The 18,561-nt window shown below is 42.1% G+C and overlaps 1 protein-coding gene across 1 annotated transcript; it reads left to right on the top strand.

Moving 5' to 3' along the window:
- The first annotated feature begins 2,693 nt into the window (after positions 1-2,693).
- LOC117264178 (transcriptional repressor scratch 1-like) lies at positions 2,694-10,935 on the top strand. Its single transcript, XM_033638035.2, has 2 exons — positions 2,694-2,941; positions 10,013-10,935. Exons 1-2 carry the CDS (start codon positions 2,818-2,820, stop codon positions 10,786-10,788), a joined length of 900 nt encoding a protein of 299 aa, XP_033493926.1. The 5' UTR covers positions 2,694-2,817; the 3' UTR covers positions 10,789-10,935.
- The last annotated feature ends 7,626 nt before the right edge of the window (positions 10,936-18,561 follow it).

The following is an 18,561-nucleotide window of genomic DNA, read 5'->3' as shown; positions in this document are numbered from 1 at the left end:
GGCAATGGGGGGCGTGAGCAAGTAACAAAACGCGTAGCTCAGCGTGTGATGTAAACAGTGACATGGGAGGGAAGCCGTGGCTGGTCAGTCCTTTGGCGATTCTCTCGTAAGTCGGTCCGTTCTTCACCGTCCCCGTCATCTGACGGTTAATGGTCTCTTCATTTGCACGGACAAGGAGGGCGCGCAATTCTTTGTCTCCCCAGTTGTTCATCTTTACTGTGTCTGTCAGGTTTGCATTTCCCTCTTGCTACTAGTACTAGCTGTTCATTCCTGCTATCAGCTGTTTCCTGTTTATCCACCGCCAGTGGGTCGCACGTGCGGTGTCATCAACAGCTCCTCCCACAAGTCATCAACAGGCCCTCCCGGGGCGTAAGGGCGCCTCGTTCTTTTTAAACCAAAAAGGTTCTGCCAATATGTCTACCCTACAAGGCGGAAAATTGGGCACCTCGGATCAACTTGCCAATCCGGCTCTGTGTGTCTAAATGCTAACGTCGAAACGTGTGGCAAAACGGCCCAACATTTGCGGAAAATCTGGCAGTGTAAATGGGGCTATAGAGACAGACAACCATTCAAGCTTACATTCACATGTACGGGCAATTTAGAGTCACCAGTTAACCTATCCCCAACCTGCATGTCTCTGGATTGTGGGAGGAAGCCGGAGTACCCAGAGAAAACCCATGTTGACACAGGGAGAACATGCACACTCCACACAGAGGGGCTCGGCATGCAACCAGTTGCGGTTATAGTTTAATGGCCCCCAGTGGTGTCAGGGGGAAACGCGATGGGACAAGAACAAAAGATAAGGTGGCGAACGTCTGACTGGGGCGGGCGGGTTGAGTGTTGGATGGGTCCAACAAACACCAACTTTCAGCCGAGAGAGCGGTGTTTGCATCCTCTAAGATTATAAAGCCAAACCCTGTTCTTTTTTTCTTAAACCCAACCACATGTGTTTGTTGTTGAAGGGAAAAAAAGTCAATTCATGGTGTTGTACTGACATAGTGCATTTATTTTGAAAATGACTGTATGTAAACGTTAAATTTCCTGTGAAAACAGAAGTGTATTTTAAAAGTCAACAACACATGTAACAGGCAGAACCTGATACGGTGTCCCAGAATGTCAACAACCAACACACTCAGGGTACCTTGCACATCATATGTGGACATGGAGAGTCCATGACCAAGCACTTCAATATGTGACAAGGTCAGAGTGAGAATGTGTTGGTGCGACCCATTGCTGGGAGATTTGTAAAGCAGCAAGCAGCAGTTAGCAGCTAACTCAAAGACGAAGCTCAGCTGCCAAAACGTCTGCAAAACTGTTAAGTCTGAGTGCCCAAAACCCTTTGAGCAGAGGAGATCAACCAGCATATAACAGGAATGGTAAATGATTGATATTGCCATGTTCTGCTATTGTTATCATTTAGAAAGCGCTGCATATACAAACACTTGTATGTATATGCATTTTAACTGGATTATGTTAACTGACAATATTCTATTTCCTGACTTGGAGAAAAATTTAGCCTATCATTTGCCACTTGTGCACCCTACCTACAGGGATTTGTATGAGAACCCACAAAAACATCCTACCTTTAAATTTTACTGCCATAAAAATCAGCCTGAGCGTGCCCTTTAAACAATCTCATTAAATCCCTCCCCGGCCATCACCGCGCGCCGCTGCTGGTCCCACAAGACAAGATGCTCTTTTTTTCTCCTGATGAATAAAATTAAGCACTTCCATCCCTCCCTCTCTCCCTCCTCTCCCTCTCTCTCTGGCTGCCTATAAAGCCGCAACAGCTGATCTCGTGCATCAGAAAGAGCCGCAGCTCCGCACGCGCCGAGGAGAGAAGAGGGAGACAGAGAGGAGGAGAGAGTGAAAGAGAGAGTCAGCAGACGGGGAGCGGATCTGTTCGGGTTTTCCAATTGCAGCTTTGTTTCCAACATTTTTTGAGCAATATTTTTAAGGGACTGTGACGACATTTTTGGCTGCGTTTGTTGTGGACTCACCGGTTGGCTTTTAGAGCACCTTTAACCTTTGTTTCTCTCTGGCGGTTCGCCTACAGCACCCTTACCTACACACTTCTTCTGAAGACAAAAATCAGATTGAGTTGAGTGCCCTGCGTGGGAATTTCCACCGGAGTGTGTTTCGGAAACTTCTTCTTCTCTCTTTTCTCTCCGGTGCTGAACGGACAGCGGCTGTTGGCTGTGGCACGCGGAGGACGGGGAGAGAACAGTCTCGCGCCGAGGGGAGCTGTCCGGTGCTGAATCAACCACACCGGCTTGGAGCACCCTTTTCTGGGAGCTGTCCGCGTGCTGAAGACCATCGCTTTGAAACGAGGAAGCAAACGATATTCTGTATTTTGTTCTTAAGAAAACGGAATAAAACAAGAAAAGGGGACTGTGTTGTCCGCGTGCCAGTAGCCAAAACAGGACCTGGTCTATTTTATGTTTTATTTGGACCTTTCAGAGCTCCACAGGTCTTCCAGAGGCGGAGGAAACTGACTATTTTACCACTAAGAACCAAACAAATCACAATCTGTCTGACTTTGAATTTAAGGTATGCTAAAAAGCAGAAGCACGTGAGGAGCTGATTCTTTAAAGCCATGTCTCCTCTCCACTTTGGAGGCTGTTTGATTGGAGGGAGCAAAAGCACCTTTAGTAGCTGAAACCAGGGAGCACATTATAATAATAATAATAATAATAATTTTTTAAAAAGGCGATTAAGAGTTCCAGTTACAGGCTCTGGTGAAGTTTAAAGTGTGTTGGTGGATTGAAGAAAAGTGTGTGTTTATTGTGCAAGTGTAGGAGCAACTACTGTCCCATCATGCCTCGCTCTTTCTTGGTGAAGAAAGTCAAATTGGACGATTTCTCGGCTGCAGAGCTGGAGAGCTCATATGGCCACAGCAGAAGAGAGGAACTCAGTCTGCGATTCCATCACCATGACAAAGGTTAGTCACCCTCCCACCTACACACACACACACATGCTACATAAATACACACACACATGCTTTACATTAGGGTATTTCTTTATCCCCAGATTCAAAGCATTAGTCATGCCTGTTTCAGAGGGATGGAGAAAAAAAAGAATCACAGGGTCACACGCTGGTCACAACCCAAAAATATACCAATCGTAGGCATTGAAAATGTCTGCTCTTGCAAAGATTATTTCCATGAAACAGACTTATGTGGAGAAACAGGTCAGGGAGATGGCAGGAAGTGAGAAAATCCTCTACCTACTAAAAACCCCCGCATGCTCAGAGCTGTAACAGAAACGAACACTGTTGAATATATAATGCAATAAATACACCTTGACCTTTTCCACAGCACAAGTCAGAGGTCAGGGCACAGCTCAAGGGTCTTTCTCACATTAACCTCATCAGGGTGGATTCTTGATGACTCAGTTGTTCCTGATCTGTATGTAAAAATATGAAATTTCCCTATTCCCATGAAAGGATGACACATACTCGCTTAAATAGGATTTTTTTAAATAAGAAATGCCATTTAACACATAAAACATGTATGAAAATGACATAAACATGCTTTAAAATCCAGTGTGAATTTCTGGCGAGGGTAGGCACTGTGGTTAAATTCCTGTGCCAGCATGAGCAACATCTTGTAAGACAGCAAATTAAACTCTATTAGTCTTCAATTGAACTGTAACATTTTCACATGTTGGCTCTTCCACACTGTTATGATACTGAAATGAATTGTGATGCCACATGAATAAACAAAACATACTCCTGTTTGTTAATTTCTTTAGCTTAGATATACAGTACAGCGAGCCCATTTTCAACTCAGCATAGTTGCTGACATTAACAAGTTAAGTAGAAAAAAATCCTGCTTATTCCTTAGTTGAAGACAGCTGATAAGCAACAGGGAACCACACAGCTAAATAATTATATTGATGCATTATGTCAGCAGCACACATGCAGTGGCACTCTGTCATTCTGTTGCCCACTACATTATTAAAATCTGGTTGTTTCCAGCAGCTTTGAGTCTCTCTCCAAGATTTCAGCAATATTACGCAGCTACATTGATGCTAAACGGTTCCCACACACTGTATAATCCTGGATACACAGGCAAAATACAATACAGAGTCAGAGAGAATGGGAAATATTGGGTCAAACGTTCAGTGGATATTTTCAAAAATTATTTGCATGTCTGAATGGAAGTTGCTGTTTTTGTTTTCATTCTTGTGGAACAGGAACTTTGTAAAGGTAGCAGCTTTTTTATGTTAAAGCTGCATTAATATTTAAAAATAAGCACTTAGATCAAATGACTACAATGTAAAAGGAGCTGCTTGCAGTCACAGAATCACTGTGCAGCTTTATGAAGCTTTGAGCCTCATTTAGCTCATTGTTTTGGTTTTCACTGGCACTCTTACTCTAATGGCTCACCTTTCTCATCATCCCTGTTGTCAGCAGCAGCAGGCAGCTGTTTTCAGCATGTTAGCGCTTAATAACAGCATCAAGTATTAAACAATTATCCAGTGAGGAAGCATGAAGATCTAGCCAGATATTTTTTTCAGGAGCTAATGGAGACCAAAACAGAGTGAAAAGGAGAGCAGATAATGGACACTGGAGTCATGTGGCTAAAATAAAGCGACCCCAGTGGGATAATTATGTTGCCTTGTGTCTGCTTGATGTGTAAATAAAGCAATAAATTGTTAGGTCACATGTCACATGTTGGCCATATCGCCTTTATAAGGCAATCATTTTCCAGTCTTGTGTGTCAGTCAGCGTGTTTCTGCCCCCTAGTGGCTAGAAATTCATTAATGCAGCACTGAAAAGCAAGAGGAAAAATTGTGGCTGTCACCAGGCATAGGGGGAATTGTGCAACACTGTTAGTGCGACCTGGTGGTTTTCACATTGTACCAAGGTCAGATGTGAGATGAAGAGTTCCCAGGTGCTCTGATGACAGAGTGAACAGAGGAACATGCAGCAGCAGCAGCAGTGCGACAAACATGTAAAGACTGAGACTGCTATCCCTTGTTATAAATATAACACGAGTTTGACTGAAGCAACTGCAGCTTGTTGCACACACATACACACATACACACACACACACACACACACACACACACACACACACATAAACCTACACGCACTGCTGTGTTTCTGTCAACTCGGCACATTTCCCAGGCAGCTTGCACAGCTGAGTGCACAGCATCACACACACACACACACACACACACACACACACAGAGGAAGCAGTCAGTGACCTACAAGTGTCCAAAGCACACAAGTGTGTGTCAGTTACTGCTGGTTTGGATCAAAAATTAAATTGTAGCTTGCAGCTTTTCTCTCTCTCTCTCCGTCTCTTTCTGTCTCTCGTTGCCTCTCTCCATCATTTTTTTTTCTCTCTTTCTAATTCTCTGTATTTCAAAGACACATAAAAGAGGGATGGCTTCGGTTTGGCAGAGTATTTTAATCTTTAATAAGCATTTAGAACAGCTATCAGCTCTAATGCTGCTAAAGTGCTTTGAAATGAATACAGAGTTGACACAGCGAGACAGAGACGGAGACAGTTGCAGGGAGACAAAGACAAACAAACAGAGACAGTGCGCAGACGTTGAGACGTTCAGTAATTACGGCTCACAAAACAGTTTTTTAAAAGGAGGATACTGGGGGAACGGTCATGTTTAATTGGAAGGGATCATAGAAAAAGCGTCTGTGAGGGAGAGCAGCTCTGCACACTGTGTTTATGTCTTAAAATCTTGCATCCTAAACCAGGGATGGAGTTTGTTTTTATTTGCTTAGCTGTCAGTCACATAGGCACAGCTCAGTCTGGTCCTTAGTACCCTCACAACAGTGTAAACAATACAGCTACAGAAGAGGTGTCATGATACACACTGAATACTGGAGGGGAATAACATTGGGTAATTTAGTTTTTCTCACTATACAAGACACTTTTACCAGGAGTCAAACTCAGGTCAGTAAGTCAGTCATTACTGAGCCGGTCCGCACTGCTAATAAGCGTAATGGTGTGGCAGCTATCAATTAGATTAAGTGTAGATCTAAGTGTTTCTTTGAAGCCAATATTTTGGTGACTCTTCCCTTTACTCCGCCACCATTGTCTGGACAAAACGCCAACTTGTGCCTAAGAAATATCTAAATGTGCCACGATTTACTGAGTACAGTCATATCATTTTGGACACTTTCCCTTTTGCACCACCTTCAGGCCAACATTTAAGTGTTGCAAACATTTCTTTACTGTAAGTGCCACCCTCAGGAGAAACTTCATCAGAATCTGCCGTGTATGATGGTCATTTCGTCCAACATTTAACCTTAAAGTACAGTGGGATTTACATCAGTGAATTTTACAATTACACCATGCTGGAAGCTCCAAACGAACTGCATCTAAATACATCACACTCCTAAATTTAGTATGAAAATATTTCTATCAATACAAAAGTTATGAGTTCCAGATTTAAAAAGGAATCTGACAAAAGTTTGTTTTTCCAATAAGATTGTGGGATTTATAAGAATTTAGCATCTCACTAACTCAGCCTCATCTGGTAGCATGTGGTTAGAGGAGGGAGGGAACCAAATGTAGGTAGTTTATTTGCACTTTTTATAAGTTCTTGTTATTTTTCTACAGTCGCCAACAGCAGCTTTAGCCAGTGGTGGAATGTAAGTAGATACATTTACTTTGATGTTGTACATAAATACAATTTTGACATACTAATTTTCATTTTATTTTACATTATACTTGTAGACGGTATTCCAGTGGGAAGTGCTGTCTTGAGACTAAATTCATTTGATAGCTAAAACACATGACACAGTTCTGCATAGTTCTACACGGTGATGCAGTTGGTGGGTGTAATTCGGTAGAAAGAAAATAGTTCCTATCAAACTGCACACAACAAGGTCTGTGGGTTATCTTGAGTAATCTGGTCATGATTTCTGGAAAGAGACATTGCTGTTGAATATTTCAAATTTATTTTTTTGGCACTTTGAGCACCACAAGCCAAAAGTCATCTAGTTCTATTATATTGGAGAGAAGGCAGACATCTCTATGGCCGATATTTCCAACACTTGGCAACTCACACTAAAATAATCTAGACTGATAAATAGCACTACAGGTAAGGGAAAGTTCCCTTAATGCAGTGGCCCCCTCCAGTGTAGCTCTTCAGTGTCCACCAGCACAGGTCTGTTGTTCTACTGTGAAGCTGCCAATTTGAGTGATTATGAGGCTATGCATCATCTCTGAGACTAGAGCTAAGGGCTAAAAATGAACACTTGGTCATATTTCAAAGTTACTCATGCTCTATAAAGCAACACACACACACACACACACACACACACACACAGATGCAGGCGCACACACAAACACAGTACTTTGTTTCAGAGTGCAATGATTGAATATTCATGATTCATGATTTTTTCTCTCTCCACCTCTCTCTTGCCTCCCCCCTCTATTTTCTGTCTTCCTCTATTACTCCGTCTCAATTTAATTCAAACATTAAATCAGCATGAGAGCGATAAACAGCACTGCCAAACCACCTAACCACCACAACCACCATACTGGACGCAACACCACTTTCACTGTGCCATAACTACTTTCCCTACCCCATTTCTTCTTTGCCATCTCTCACTTCTTTTCCCTCTCCTCTATCCCCATCTATCTGTCTGTGTCTGTTGCTCTCATCATATTATCGACCGACTTCTGAGCTTTTCTCAGAACTGCATCATGAAATTATATTACCAGCAATAGTATCTCCTCTGCTGCCTGTGTCTAAATGCTCACAGAGTGCTAATTGAAATGGAGAGCTATTGATCGGCATAGATCCACAGGAGTCATGGCTGTGGGGGTATTAGCTACCAGTTTCTCCTTGTGTCTGTCGGAGTTCAGCCTGTTGAGTTTAGAGACCAATAGCAGAAATAATGAAGCAGACGACATTATAACGTGGCAACAAATGATTGACCAGATTTGTGAGGAGCTGTGCAAAAGTATGCAGGTTGCTGAAGATGAAATACTGTTTAGCTCAAGGAGACTGAAAGGTTATGGTCAATACACAGTTACCAGTGTCAGGATGCCCTTGAGCAAAGCACTAGACTCCTGGCTGCTGTAATAGAGATGCTCTGTGTACAACAGTTGACGTTTTGACAGCTCAGGGGTGTGACTGTGTGCAGCTGTAGACCTGTCAGGAAAGGTGCAGTTGTTGAGGAGACAGTATGCTCACTGAACCCTTCTATGAAAAATAAAATAAAGATTTCCCACTGAGAGGAAAGTGTCTCCTCCTTGCTGGCAAAGACATAAAAGCACTTTACTACCGCTATAAATACCTATTTCTCCTGCTTCTTCCCATCTTCTTTGCTTTATACCACCTCCAAAAATGGTTGTGTTTTAGACAAAACCTCTCAGTGTGTGGGCGTATCTTAAGAATGGACTTGTGTCTCCTGCGCCCGCTTTTGTTTGGTATGGATGCATGTGTTAATGGGGGAAAGAGAAGTTCATCTTAAAGCATAATGCACATGTTGTTAATGTGATCCTGGGGGGGTCCAACTGATATTTAGAAACCAGAGACGGCGGGCTGTAATCAGTAATATTATCAGGAGACAACATGTGAAGCAGCTCTCTGAATAATGAATGAACTTCGGTGAATGAGTCTGATTTGTGGCCTGTGTTTTCACAATTATATGAAATCTTTTTAATTGTAGCAGTGGATACATCTGAGCCCTCGGGGTCCTGAGGATGAAAAAAAATGAGCACACAAGTTTGTAGAACTCATGTAGCCTTCCTGTAAAGATATTCAAACAGGTTTATTTCATGTAACTCACTGCAGCAGGTAGTTAGTCATCCAAAACACTACAGGTTAGACACAGTAAGTAATGTCCTGTGCAGTGCATGTGATTTTGGGGTGCCATGGGCTAGTGATTTTACCACAAAAGAGCAGCTCTAGAGCAACTTGAGTTTTTATTAAACTTGATTAAACAAGGATGCTTTACATTTTTGCATTATTCTGTAATGAATCTGTTGAGACTTTGCAGTTCTCAATAATGCTGTGATGAAGGTGTGTTTCAGTTTAGGCACAAAAAACACTTATTGTTAGGAAAAGATTGGGTTTTTGCGTAAAGGTAGCCACATTTGGTTGCTCAAACACCCCTGGGAAATGCTGCATTGGGTTGGTGAGAAACTCCCAGGTTTAGTGCCACAAATGCTGCTGAAAAACGCTTGAATGTGCTGCTCGAAACACCCAGGTTTGATAGATTCCGAGGCTCAAATGTTGCTGGGAAATGCCATAATGTGTAAGTAAAAAACATACAGGTTGGGTGCCACAACCACTGCTGAGATGTGCTGCTAAAATCACTAAGGTTCGATAAAAACCACCCAGCTTTGGAGGCTCAAACGATGCTGGCAAACACTGCAACGTGTTTGCAAAAAACACCCAAGTTTGATTAAAAAACACACATTCGGTGGCTCAAACAACGCAAGGAAATGCCATGAAGTGTCTGTAAGAACACCTCCAGGTTTGGTGCCTCAAATGCAGCTGGGAAATGCCACAGTGTGTCGGCAAAAAAACACCGCGATTCAGTAAAAAACAACCAGGTTTGGTACCACACTGGTGGAAATGCTGCGAAGGGTTGGAAATAGACATTGTTTGTTGGTTTTGAACAGTGGTCAACAGCTTGGCAGGCATCTCATCCAGGTGACACATCATCCACCATCCACTCCACCTCCCAATGAAGTCAGCTTTTATATTATGTCAGTTTAGAAACGCTGATGTGATACGTATGAAATGTGCAAATGTAACGTAATCCTGGTTTGCAGAAATGTACAACGCCAACATTTTCTTCTTTTTTTCTTCTTTGATATAGAGAGGCTTGTTAATACTCAAATATAATAGGAAGGAAATAATGATTCTGTTCAGACATGCATTTTCCCTTTCTGGTTTCTTTATCACCTTTGACGTGCTCATGTTGCCTCCCTGTAAAGATTTTCAAACCCATCAGTTTCTAATTTCCAGTCAGTCCCTGTAATGGTCAAGTGATTAACCTCTTCCTCTCTCTCTTCAGGCTACGTCAGCAATTATCTGGCTCCATCTCCTTATGATGATGTGGTGGGAAGTGATTCATCTGTCATCTCCAAAGTACCCTCCCCTGGCCACCCGTCAATCATCTACAGCCGCATCGACAACACCTATTCTGGCATCCATGGCGATATCCATGGGGATTCGGACCAGCCGGACAGCCCACGGTCTGAGGTTTCATCATCAGCTGGTGGATACATCAATGGGGATGCCGCCGTGAGCGAGGGATACACAGTGGATGCGTTTTTCATCATGGACGGCCGATCACGGAGGAAATCCACAGGCAACCCCAAAGGAAGCATTCAGAGGCACACCTGCAGTGAGTGCGGCAAAACCTACGCCACGTCCTCCAACCTGAGCCGGCACAAGCAGACGCACCGGAGCATAGACAGCAAGATGGCCAAGAAGTGCCCCACATGTGGGAAGGTCTACGTTTCCATGCCTGCGATGGCCATGCACCTGCTGACCCACGACCTCAAGCACAAGTGCGATGTGTGCGGCAAAGCATTCAGCCGACCGTGGCTGTTGCAGGGCCACATGCGCTCGCACACGGGCGAGAAGCCATTCGGGTGCGCGCACTGTGGCAAAGCATTCGCTGACCGGTCAAACCTACGTGCTCACATGCAGACGCACTCAGCCTTCAAGCACTATAAGTGTAAACGCTGTGACAAGACGTTTGCGCTCAAGAGTTACCTGAACAAGCACTACGAGTCGGCGTGCTTCAAGGGGGCTTTCTCCCCTCTGAGCTCACTTGGGGAATGATAGATTCAGATAGGTGGACTTTTCTGTTCTTTAAATCAGATTTTACTGGCCTCACTCCCTACTTTTCCTGCTTCCCCCAACAAGAAGACCAGTATGCCTGAGCACTGCAAGGAAGGAATGTTTTCTCTGCAAGGATCATGAGGCAAATGACAAAAATAGATTGAGGACATGTCCACTTTTATCAAGACCCTTCAATCCCTCCTTTGTCTCCTCCCTCCTCATCTGGGAGTGGAGTGAAAAGGTTTCAATGCTTGATTTAGATTGCCACCTGCTTCGATGAGATACTTCTGAGGCTGTTTTGAGTATCTGTGAAGATAAATAAAGCACAGCACATCTAGCTCATCATTTTTGAAGATACCTAGATCTATTTATGTCCATATCTATCCTCGTCCCTCTTTTTTTAAATATATTTTCAACCCATGACGAAACGACACTAAAGCACAAATCCTCTCCCATCTCTCTGTCTTTCTGTGACAGGAATATCACAGGAGTTAAAGCATGAATCACATTTTCAGTTCTCTTGCAAAGAGATTCAATGAACTTTCATATTTACTGCTTTTTTAAAAAACGAATAAACAAACGTTCACAATCTAAGGATACATCTGGTATCCTGCGTTTGGTGAAACTGACCCTGGACTGAACTTTTAAGGAGATAAAGCATCAAAAAACAAAGAAAGCACACGCTATTTGTTCTCTGCAAGTAAACAAAATACTTGTCAAGTTGTTCCTTTATACTAGTGACATGCTTTGCCTACTGTATACTGTGCTGGCTACTGACACATCCACACTGAACTGTGAGGAAAATAGAAAGTACAAACCTGCCATAGCATGGTAGGTATGGCAAAGTACAGCTTAGTAGTGGGGGAATAATCCTTTTTTTGGTGAGTTTTCTTTAAACCAATGTCTTAAATGGACTCATATTACAAGCTGTTTTCTTTATTTAAGTTATTTTTGGCATTAGTGCTTTACTTGATAGTATTCAGTGGAAGGTGAGAGGGTATATAGGCAGACAAACTGGACTTCCATGTGTTAAAATCTCCCACTGAGCCACCAGGGTATTCCTTAACAAACAGTGTTTTCCTACAACCTAAATCTGATGTTATTTATTTTTACTCAGCAACACCAGACGAGGATCCAGACATTAAAAATGTCCTGATTTTCCTCAAAAGGTCAAACCTTTCTTAAGTGTTGTAAAATAGTGTTTTTGTTGCCAGTGGGCCACACAGTATTCAGCTTTGAGGTCTTTTTTTAAGTGTCTATTTATTGCCTAATTTATTTATTTATTTATTCTTATGTTTTTGTAGATGTATTGATTTTGCACTTTACTTTGTTATATTTTGCCTTTGTTACGAATATGCCAAAGCATTTGACACTTTCTAATTACAGAATACCTTTTTACTTTTGTCCGCCACTTTAATTATAACTGCATGCAAAAAAATAACAATAGCCTAATAATGGAATCTATGCCAATTTTATGAAATCTTTGGGATATTTTGCCAAACCTCTTAGATAACAGGCAAATTGAGCAAATTTCTGTCTTGGGCAATATTTCATTCATATCCAATAGAGCAATAATGCATGATATTTTTGAAGAGACGTGAGTCATAACTGCTTGTAACATCTTGATTTTTTCAAGTACCACTATTCTATGTAGTTATGAGAAATGAAATTTCAGGGAGTTAGCGAACCAAGTTAGTGTTAAATATGGAGGGTTGGGTTAAGAGCTCTGTATTTAGAGGGGACTGTGACTCTGTTGTGATTCTTTGAGGCCTTCTCCCGTGACTTAATAGTCTTTGAACAGATAAAATTGGTGAGAGCAGAGAGTCAGTATCACCAATCTCTGCTGATTTAGTATGTAATATCATCTAAAACAATTGCCTCCTTGTTATATTTCAGTCTTGGGATCAATAGCTTGTTGACAAATCAAGAATTAGGAGCTGTTGGTACTTCCAGGGATTCACACAGATGGCACAACTCCTTTTGGTGGAGGGCTCTGGGTTGGGTCGGGACGGGTCTTTTTGTACATGGTTTATGCACTGCCTGCCTCGTATTATTATTCTAAAATATTGTAGAAAGTAGAGGGTACTACCGTAGGCCTCTGGTGCTGAAACATGGATGAAAACACAAACCCAGAACAAGAACGATTGAGAGCTTTGGTACTTTGTATGTCCCTGGTGTGAGATGTTTAACATGTGAAACACAACTTTACAACAGCTGCTGAATGTGGGGATCATTTTGACCCTCAGTCGTCCTTGAATCAGCGATGAAGAACAAATTTCCCCCCATACATTGGGTCATAATCAGTGAGCTCCCTGCTCAGTTTGAATCACGTCAAAAGATCTGTTCTGCTCCTTGGCTCGACATTAATTGACAAACTCCATGTGAGGACTCCAGAGCGAACACCACTCATTAAACTGCCTGCACAATTTCAGGTTGCTTTTCTTTCCATCATCTTTGGCTGTTGTGAGGTTGTGGTGATCCCCAATGCAATTATAAGGATTATTGAGACTAGAGGAGAAGACATTTGGTCAATATTTCAGCACCAGAGTGCATCGACAAACACTTAGATTCTACTATGAACTACTGTAGCCTACTATAGCCACAAGCTAGTTTACCTATTCTTATATAAAAGCACTTCCTCTTATAAATTATATCTTACAACGTTTTTTGTTCGAAGATAGTAGCACAATGAAAGAGTTTAGATTCAGGTAGACAATGCCTTGTATGTAAAAATAACAACCTCTTTCTCCTTTTTCTACTATGATGAATCAAAGGTAAAAACAACAGCAACAATGCTGAAATAACACAGGCTATGTTGTCCTTAAATAACACATGAAAATATGCTTTAAAATGACAGGTGTTATAAATGATAACCTTTATTACACGTGTCATTTTTCAACATATTTGTGCGAGAGCGTCTTCACCACACCTTTTTTAAGAGTGAATGAAAACTCTTTTTGCGGCAAGAGGCCTTGTAAATAAGCACTGATGTGACTTTGGAGTCCGATTATTTCTACAGATGTGTATAGAGTGACAGTGATGATGATGATGATGAAGATGATGATGATGGTGGTGATGATGGTGATGAATTTTTCTGGAGCTTCCTGCTTTGTTTTGAGTTCTTCCTCTGAGGTTTTTTTGGGACCTCCAGTGGCGGTTTGAAACAATGTAAAGCACAAAGACAACACTGGGCATTTTTGTTTCACTTCCTAAATAAAAACTAGTTTAAAAAAGTCAAGTGTTTTGATTCATTTTTTCTTCATTAAACCCCTCATTAACAATCAACATTGATATTTTGCCATTTTTGGTGGTAACAAACATCCACTTGCCCACATTTGTTTTGTTATTATGGCCGACATTTCAGCTGAACAATCTGACTAGCCTAAGAAAAGGTTGCAATTACAACTTTGCTGCTTATCAAGGACTTAGTGTTGCCAGGGATCTTTCTCTTTTATGCAATCTCTAAATTTGTTCAAGGTCCACACAGTTTAATACAATCAGTGTCATGCTTGGGTTTGGCCATGTCGTTGAGATAGTTTGCTGTCCGTTATTCACTAACTCTACAGCAGGAAATAACACTTCAAAAATAAAAACTGTGCTGGAGATTCACTGTACTTAAATATTAAGAGTGTTTTTGACGAACTTGACATTTTGTTAGTCACTTGCAGTCCTTTCAGAATGGACCCGTGACCAATCAGTTGGGAATCACTGTTGCAATGATTAAATATTGCACCTCTCTAACAGCCAAAATACATCAGACGTAGGATGCAGTGTGACACATGTGCCGCAGCATGCCCACAGCTGAACGCGTCCATTATAATCAATGGTGGCATGGTGGTGCAGTAGTTAGCATTGTTGACTCACAGCAAGATGGTTCCTGGTTTTGAACCCAGTGTGGGAGGTTCAAACCCAGGGTGGGGGAGCCCTTCTGTGCGGAGTTTGCATGTTCTCCCTGTGTCAGCGTGGGTTTTCTCTGGATACTCCGGCTTCCTCCCACAGTCCAAAGACATGCAGATTAATTGGTAACTCTAAATTGCCCGTAGGTGTGAATGTGAGTGTGAGTGGTTGTCTATCTCTATGTGTCAGGCCTGTGACAGTCTGACCTTTCCAGGGTGTCCCCCGCCTCTTGCCCAGTGTCAGCTGGGAAAGGCTACAGCCCCCCCGCAACCCTCAAGAGGATAAGTGGTTATGGAAATTAATGAATGAATGAGTGAAGAAATCCCAACAGCTTTTACTTGATAACATCTCTTTGTTAGATCCTCCTTGGCCAACTCTCTGTTAAAAAAAAATCAATCTATTGCAAGTCTGATGTCGATAATTTCGAGCTCGTATTCCCAACTTCCGATCTTAATGCATCCCAGTACATCTGCTTGGTGAAAACACAGAGTGAACTTGTGTTTACATGTCCAGTCTCTGAGCTTCACAAGCATCTACAGAGGACTTCCACCAATTCCCACAGTGCCACAGCAACAGTTTATAAAATAAGTCAACTGTCTTGATTGTCATTCCCCATAGAATAATGTACAACAGCTCAAAACTGCGTAAATAGGTGCGGAGTAATAGTGTGACCCACTGCCCAGGGCAATAAGGTCAATTGCATTTTTTGGTCTTGGAGGCAGGTTTTTTTTTTTCTTTTTTCAAGTTGCAAGTACAATGGCTTGCAGCATGAGACAACCCTGATGACATCACTATGACAACATCAACAACATCGTTATTTTCTTGACATAATGGACAAAGCTCCTCCAGAGCCACAGAAGACATTCTACAACTGCTTTTATTGGCCGAACAGTACTCCTGAGGATGAGTAAACTGACCTTTAGCCTATGTGTAAAATCAATAGTGACGATTTAAATAAATCATTTATGACTATGTATGTTAACGGCTCCTCTCCAAAAGCCATAAACTCCTTCTGATGGATCTTTACGGTTTCTACACATGACATGGTGCACTTACAGTGGAGCCCTTCAATGCAGCAAGCTCCACAGTATTAATTAATCATTAGCATATCGATAAATCATTATGCTAAGATATAGCATGGGCACACTGTGAACTATTTAGTTAACAGTAATAATGAAATACTTTGTAAAAGTTTAATAAATGTTGTTGTTGGCCCCTGTGCTTTCATTACTCAGTAAACGGTTAATTAGTGTTTTGTAAAACATTCATTAAGATTATTTGCCTCCAGCATAAAATAACTGCAACTGATTATTGTTTACAACACTCACTCTCTCTCTCTCCCTCATTTTTACCCTGTGGCGACTGTGCAGAGGTCAAAATCTCCAAGTGTGTGTGTGTGTGTGTGTGTGTGTGTGAGTGATTTTAATTGCTTGTGTGAGGTGTCATACATGAACGGGGAAGCTGATGTCAGGACAATGTCTTTAACCTTGCGACACAGTGTGAGTACGAGTGTGCATGTGTGAATGTGTTAATATTTGTTTTATTAAGTAAAATCATTTTTAATTTGCTATATCATGCTGTTCAGTGTTTTGGTAAAAAAAAAGGGGCATTAAGGTTGTAAATATGGACGTGAAAGCCATTTTGGATGCGATATAATGAACTGATGTAATAACGTTTAACAGTATGCTATTTTAAACGATGTAATAAACATAATGAGATGTCGCTCCCGTTGATGATAGTAACGGCTGCTCTACCATTTTAATTGGCCAATCAGTGATCTGTAATAATTTGCATGGTAATACAGAACCTTTAAAACTGTGTAAGTTAATGACAAGAACTCCACAGTAACATAATCTTCCACAATGAGCACCATAAGCAAAGATTAAACCAAATGCTTGTATTGTAGCACAAAATGACAAAGTATAGCATAAATGTACAGTATGTACATGAGTTCCAAAATGTCACAAAGCTGCTGCCACCGCGTGCACACACATGGACTATAGAGAACTTTCAATTTAATTAAGCATGTGCATGTTTTCTTGAAGTGCAAGTGTAGTTTTAATCAATTAGATTGTGTAAAATAAAAGGAGAACTGTAAGACACTGGAGACTGCAGCCATTCCCAGGCACAGTTTGTCTTGATGTATTGTGATTTCTTTTCACTGAACAGCTTGTTTTCCCAAACAGAATTTGGCAAAGAGTCAACATTTTTCAAATACATTATGAGAAACCAGTTTAGCTTTCCCGTTTTCTGCCACACATGCTGTTGCTGCATGTTTATATGACTCTCTACATCATTTGCTTGTTTATATGTATGTGAAAATGTGTTTTTTTGCATGTACTGTGTGTGTGTGTGTGTGTGTGTGTGTGTGAAAATAAGCCTTTGTATTAATGTCATCTGGTGGTTTTACATTGCAGGTAAAGGTCCATTGTGTAGGATTTAGGGGGAGAGGGGGAGGGGTAGAACCCTCACTCATGAACAAGACCCCGAGATACTTGAACTCCCTCGCTTGAGGCAGTAGCTCTCCCCCAACCCGGAGTGGGCAATCCACCGGTTTCCAGCAGAGAACAAGAGGTCTTGTTCATGAGTGCGGGTAGAATAGAGCGTAAGATGGATCGGCGGTTTGGTGCGGCTTCTGCAGTGATGCAGGCGCTGTGTAGGTCCGCCAGGGTGAAGAGGAAATTGAGGCAGAAGGCAAAGCTTTCGATTTACTGGTCCATCTATGTCCCAACCCTCACCTAAGGTCATGAGCTCTGGGTAGTGACCCAAAGAATGAGATAGCAGGGCTCAGCCTTGGAGATAGGGTGAGGTGCTTGGACATCTGGAGGGAGCTCGGAGTAGAGCCGCTGCTCCTTCGCGTAGAAAGGGGTCAGTTGAGGTAGTTCGGGCATCTGATCAGGATGCCTCCTGAACACCTCCCGCTGGAGGTGTTTCAGGCAAGTCCCACTGGCAGGAGGCCCCGGAGCAGACCCAGAACACCCTGGAGGGATTATATATCTCATCTGGCTTGGGAACAGCTTGGGGTCCCCCAGGAGGAGCTGGAAAGTGTTGCTGGGGAGAGGGACGTTTTGGGTGCTTTGCTCAGCCTGCTACCCCCGCAACCCGGCCTAGGGAGTGGGTCCTCATCTATGGAGATAGCCATGTTGCATTGCCATGTTTCTACAGTAGCTCAGAGCAGACAAACCAAACACTGGCTCTAGATAGGGCCATTTGCTTTTTGGTGTAAGCCCAACACTTTCTCACTCCGTCCTTGTCACACATTTGGTCATGGACTCTCCACATCCAGATACAATATGCCAGGTAGTCTGGGTTGATGTTCTGGAACACTGTGTCAAGTTCTGCCTGTTACATGCATTATGTGTTATCAAAATACACTTGTTGACTTTTGTGACAAATTTTTCCCCATGATGGACAATAAAGATATATCCTATTCTTTTCCATCCAATGTTAGTTTAGCATGTTAGCACGTACTAGATTTAAATCCTATCCTATCTTTTGTCAGATATTTACCCACTCAGCTGGCTTCACTGAACAACAACACATTAGCTTTATCTCCAGAGGAACTTTAGCATGACTAACCATTACACCACCAATGATTCATTTTAAAGAGAGTCTCCATTGCACAGTAACTCAAATCACTATTGGCCACATGGAGGATCCCACTGACTGCTGTTGGCTACCATCTGCCAGTAGTTTACCTCTTGAGACAAATGACCTTCTATTAAAAGGTGATTGATTTTCTCCTATTTCTACTAAAGATATTGATTTTCTTATATTGCCTTTGGTCCACTAATGATACTAATTCTAATATTCACTGGACCTGAAAAAAGGCTTCCTAACTATAATAGCTACTGCTAATGTGTGTGTGTGTGTGTG

Source organism: Epinephelus lanceolatus, chromosome 16 (assembly GCF_041903045.1).
Source record: "Epinephelus lanceolatus isolate andai-2023 chromosome 16, ASM4190304v1, whole genome shotgun sequence".
Classification (NCBI taxonomy): domain Eukaryota; kingdom Metazoa; phylum Chordata; class Actinopteri; order Perciformes; family Serranidae; genus Epinephelus; species Epinephelus lanceolatus.
Note: the sequence above shows the minus strand (reverse complement) of the source record. Positions and strands in the feature narration are given on the sequence as shown.

Bases quoted from the DNA above. Each gene is read 5' to 3' on its own strand.
- LOC117264178 (XM_033638035.2), top strand. From the start codon at position 2,818: ATGCCTCGCTCTTTCTTGGTGAAGAAAGTCAAATTGGACGATTTCTCG. The intron at 2,942-10,012 runs GTTAGTCACCCT...CTCTCTCTTCAG, and splicing joins ATTCCATCACCATGACAAAG to GCTACGTCAGCAATTATCTG.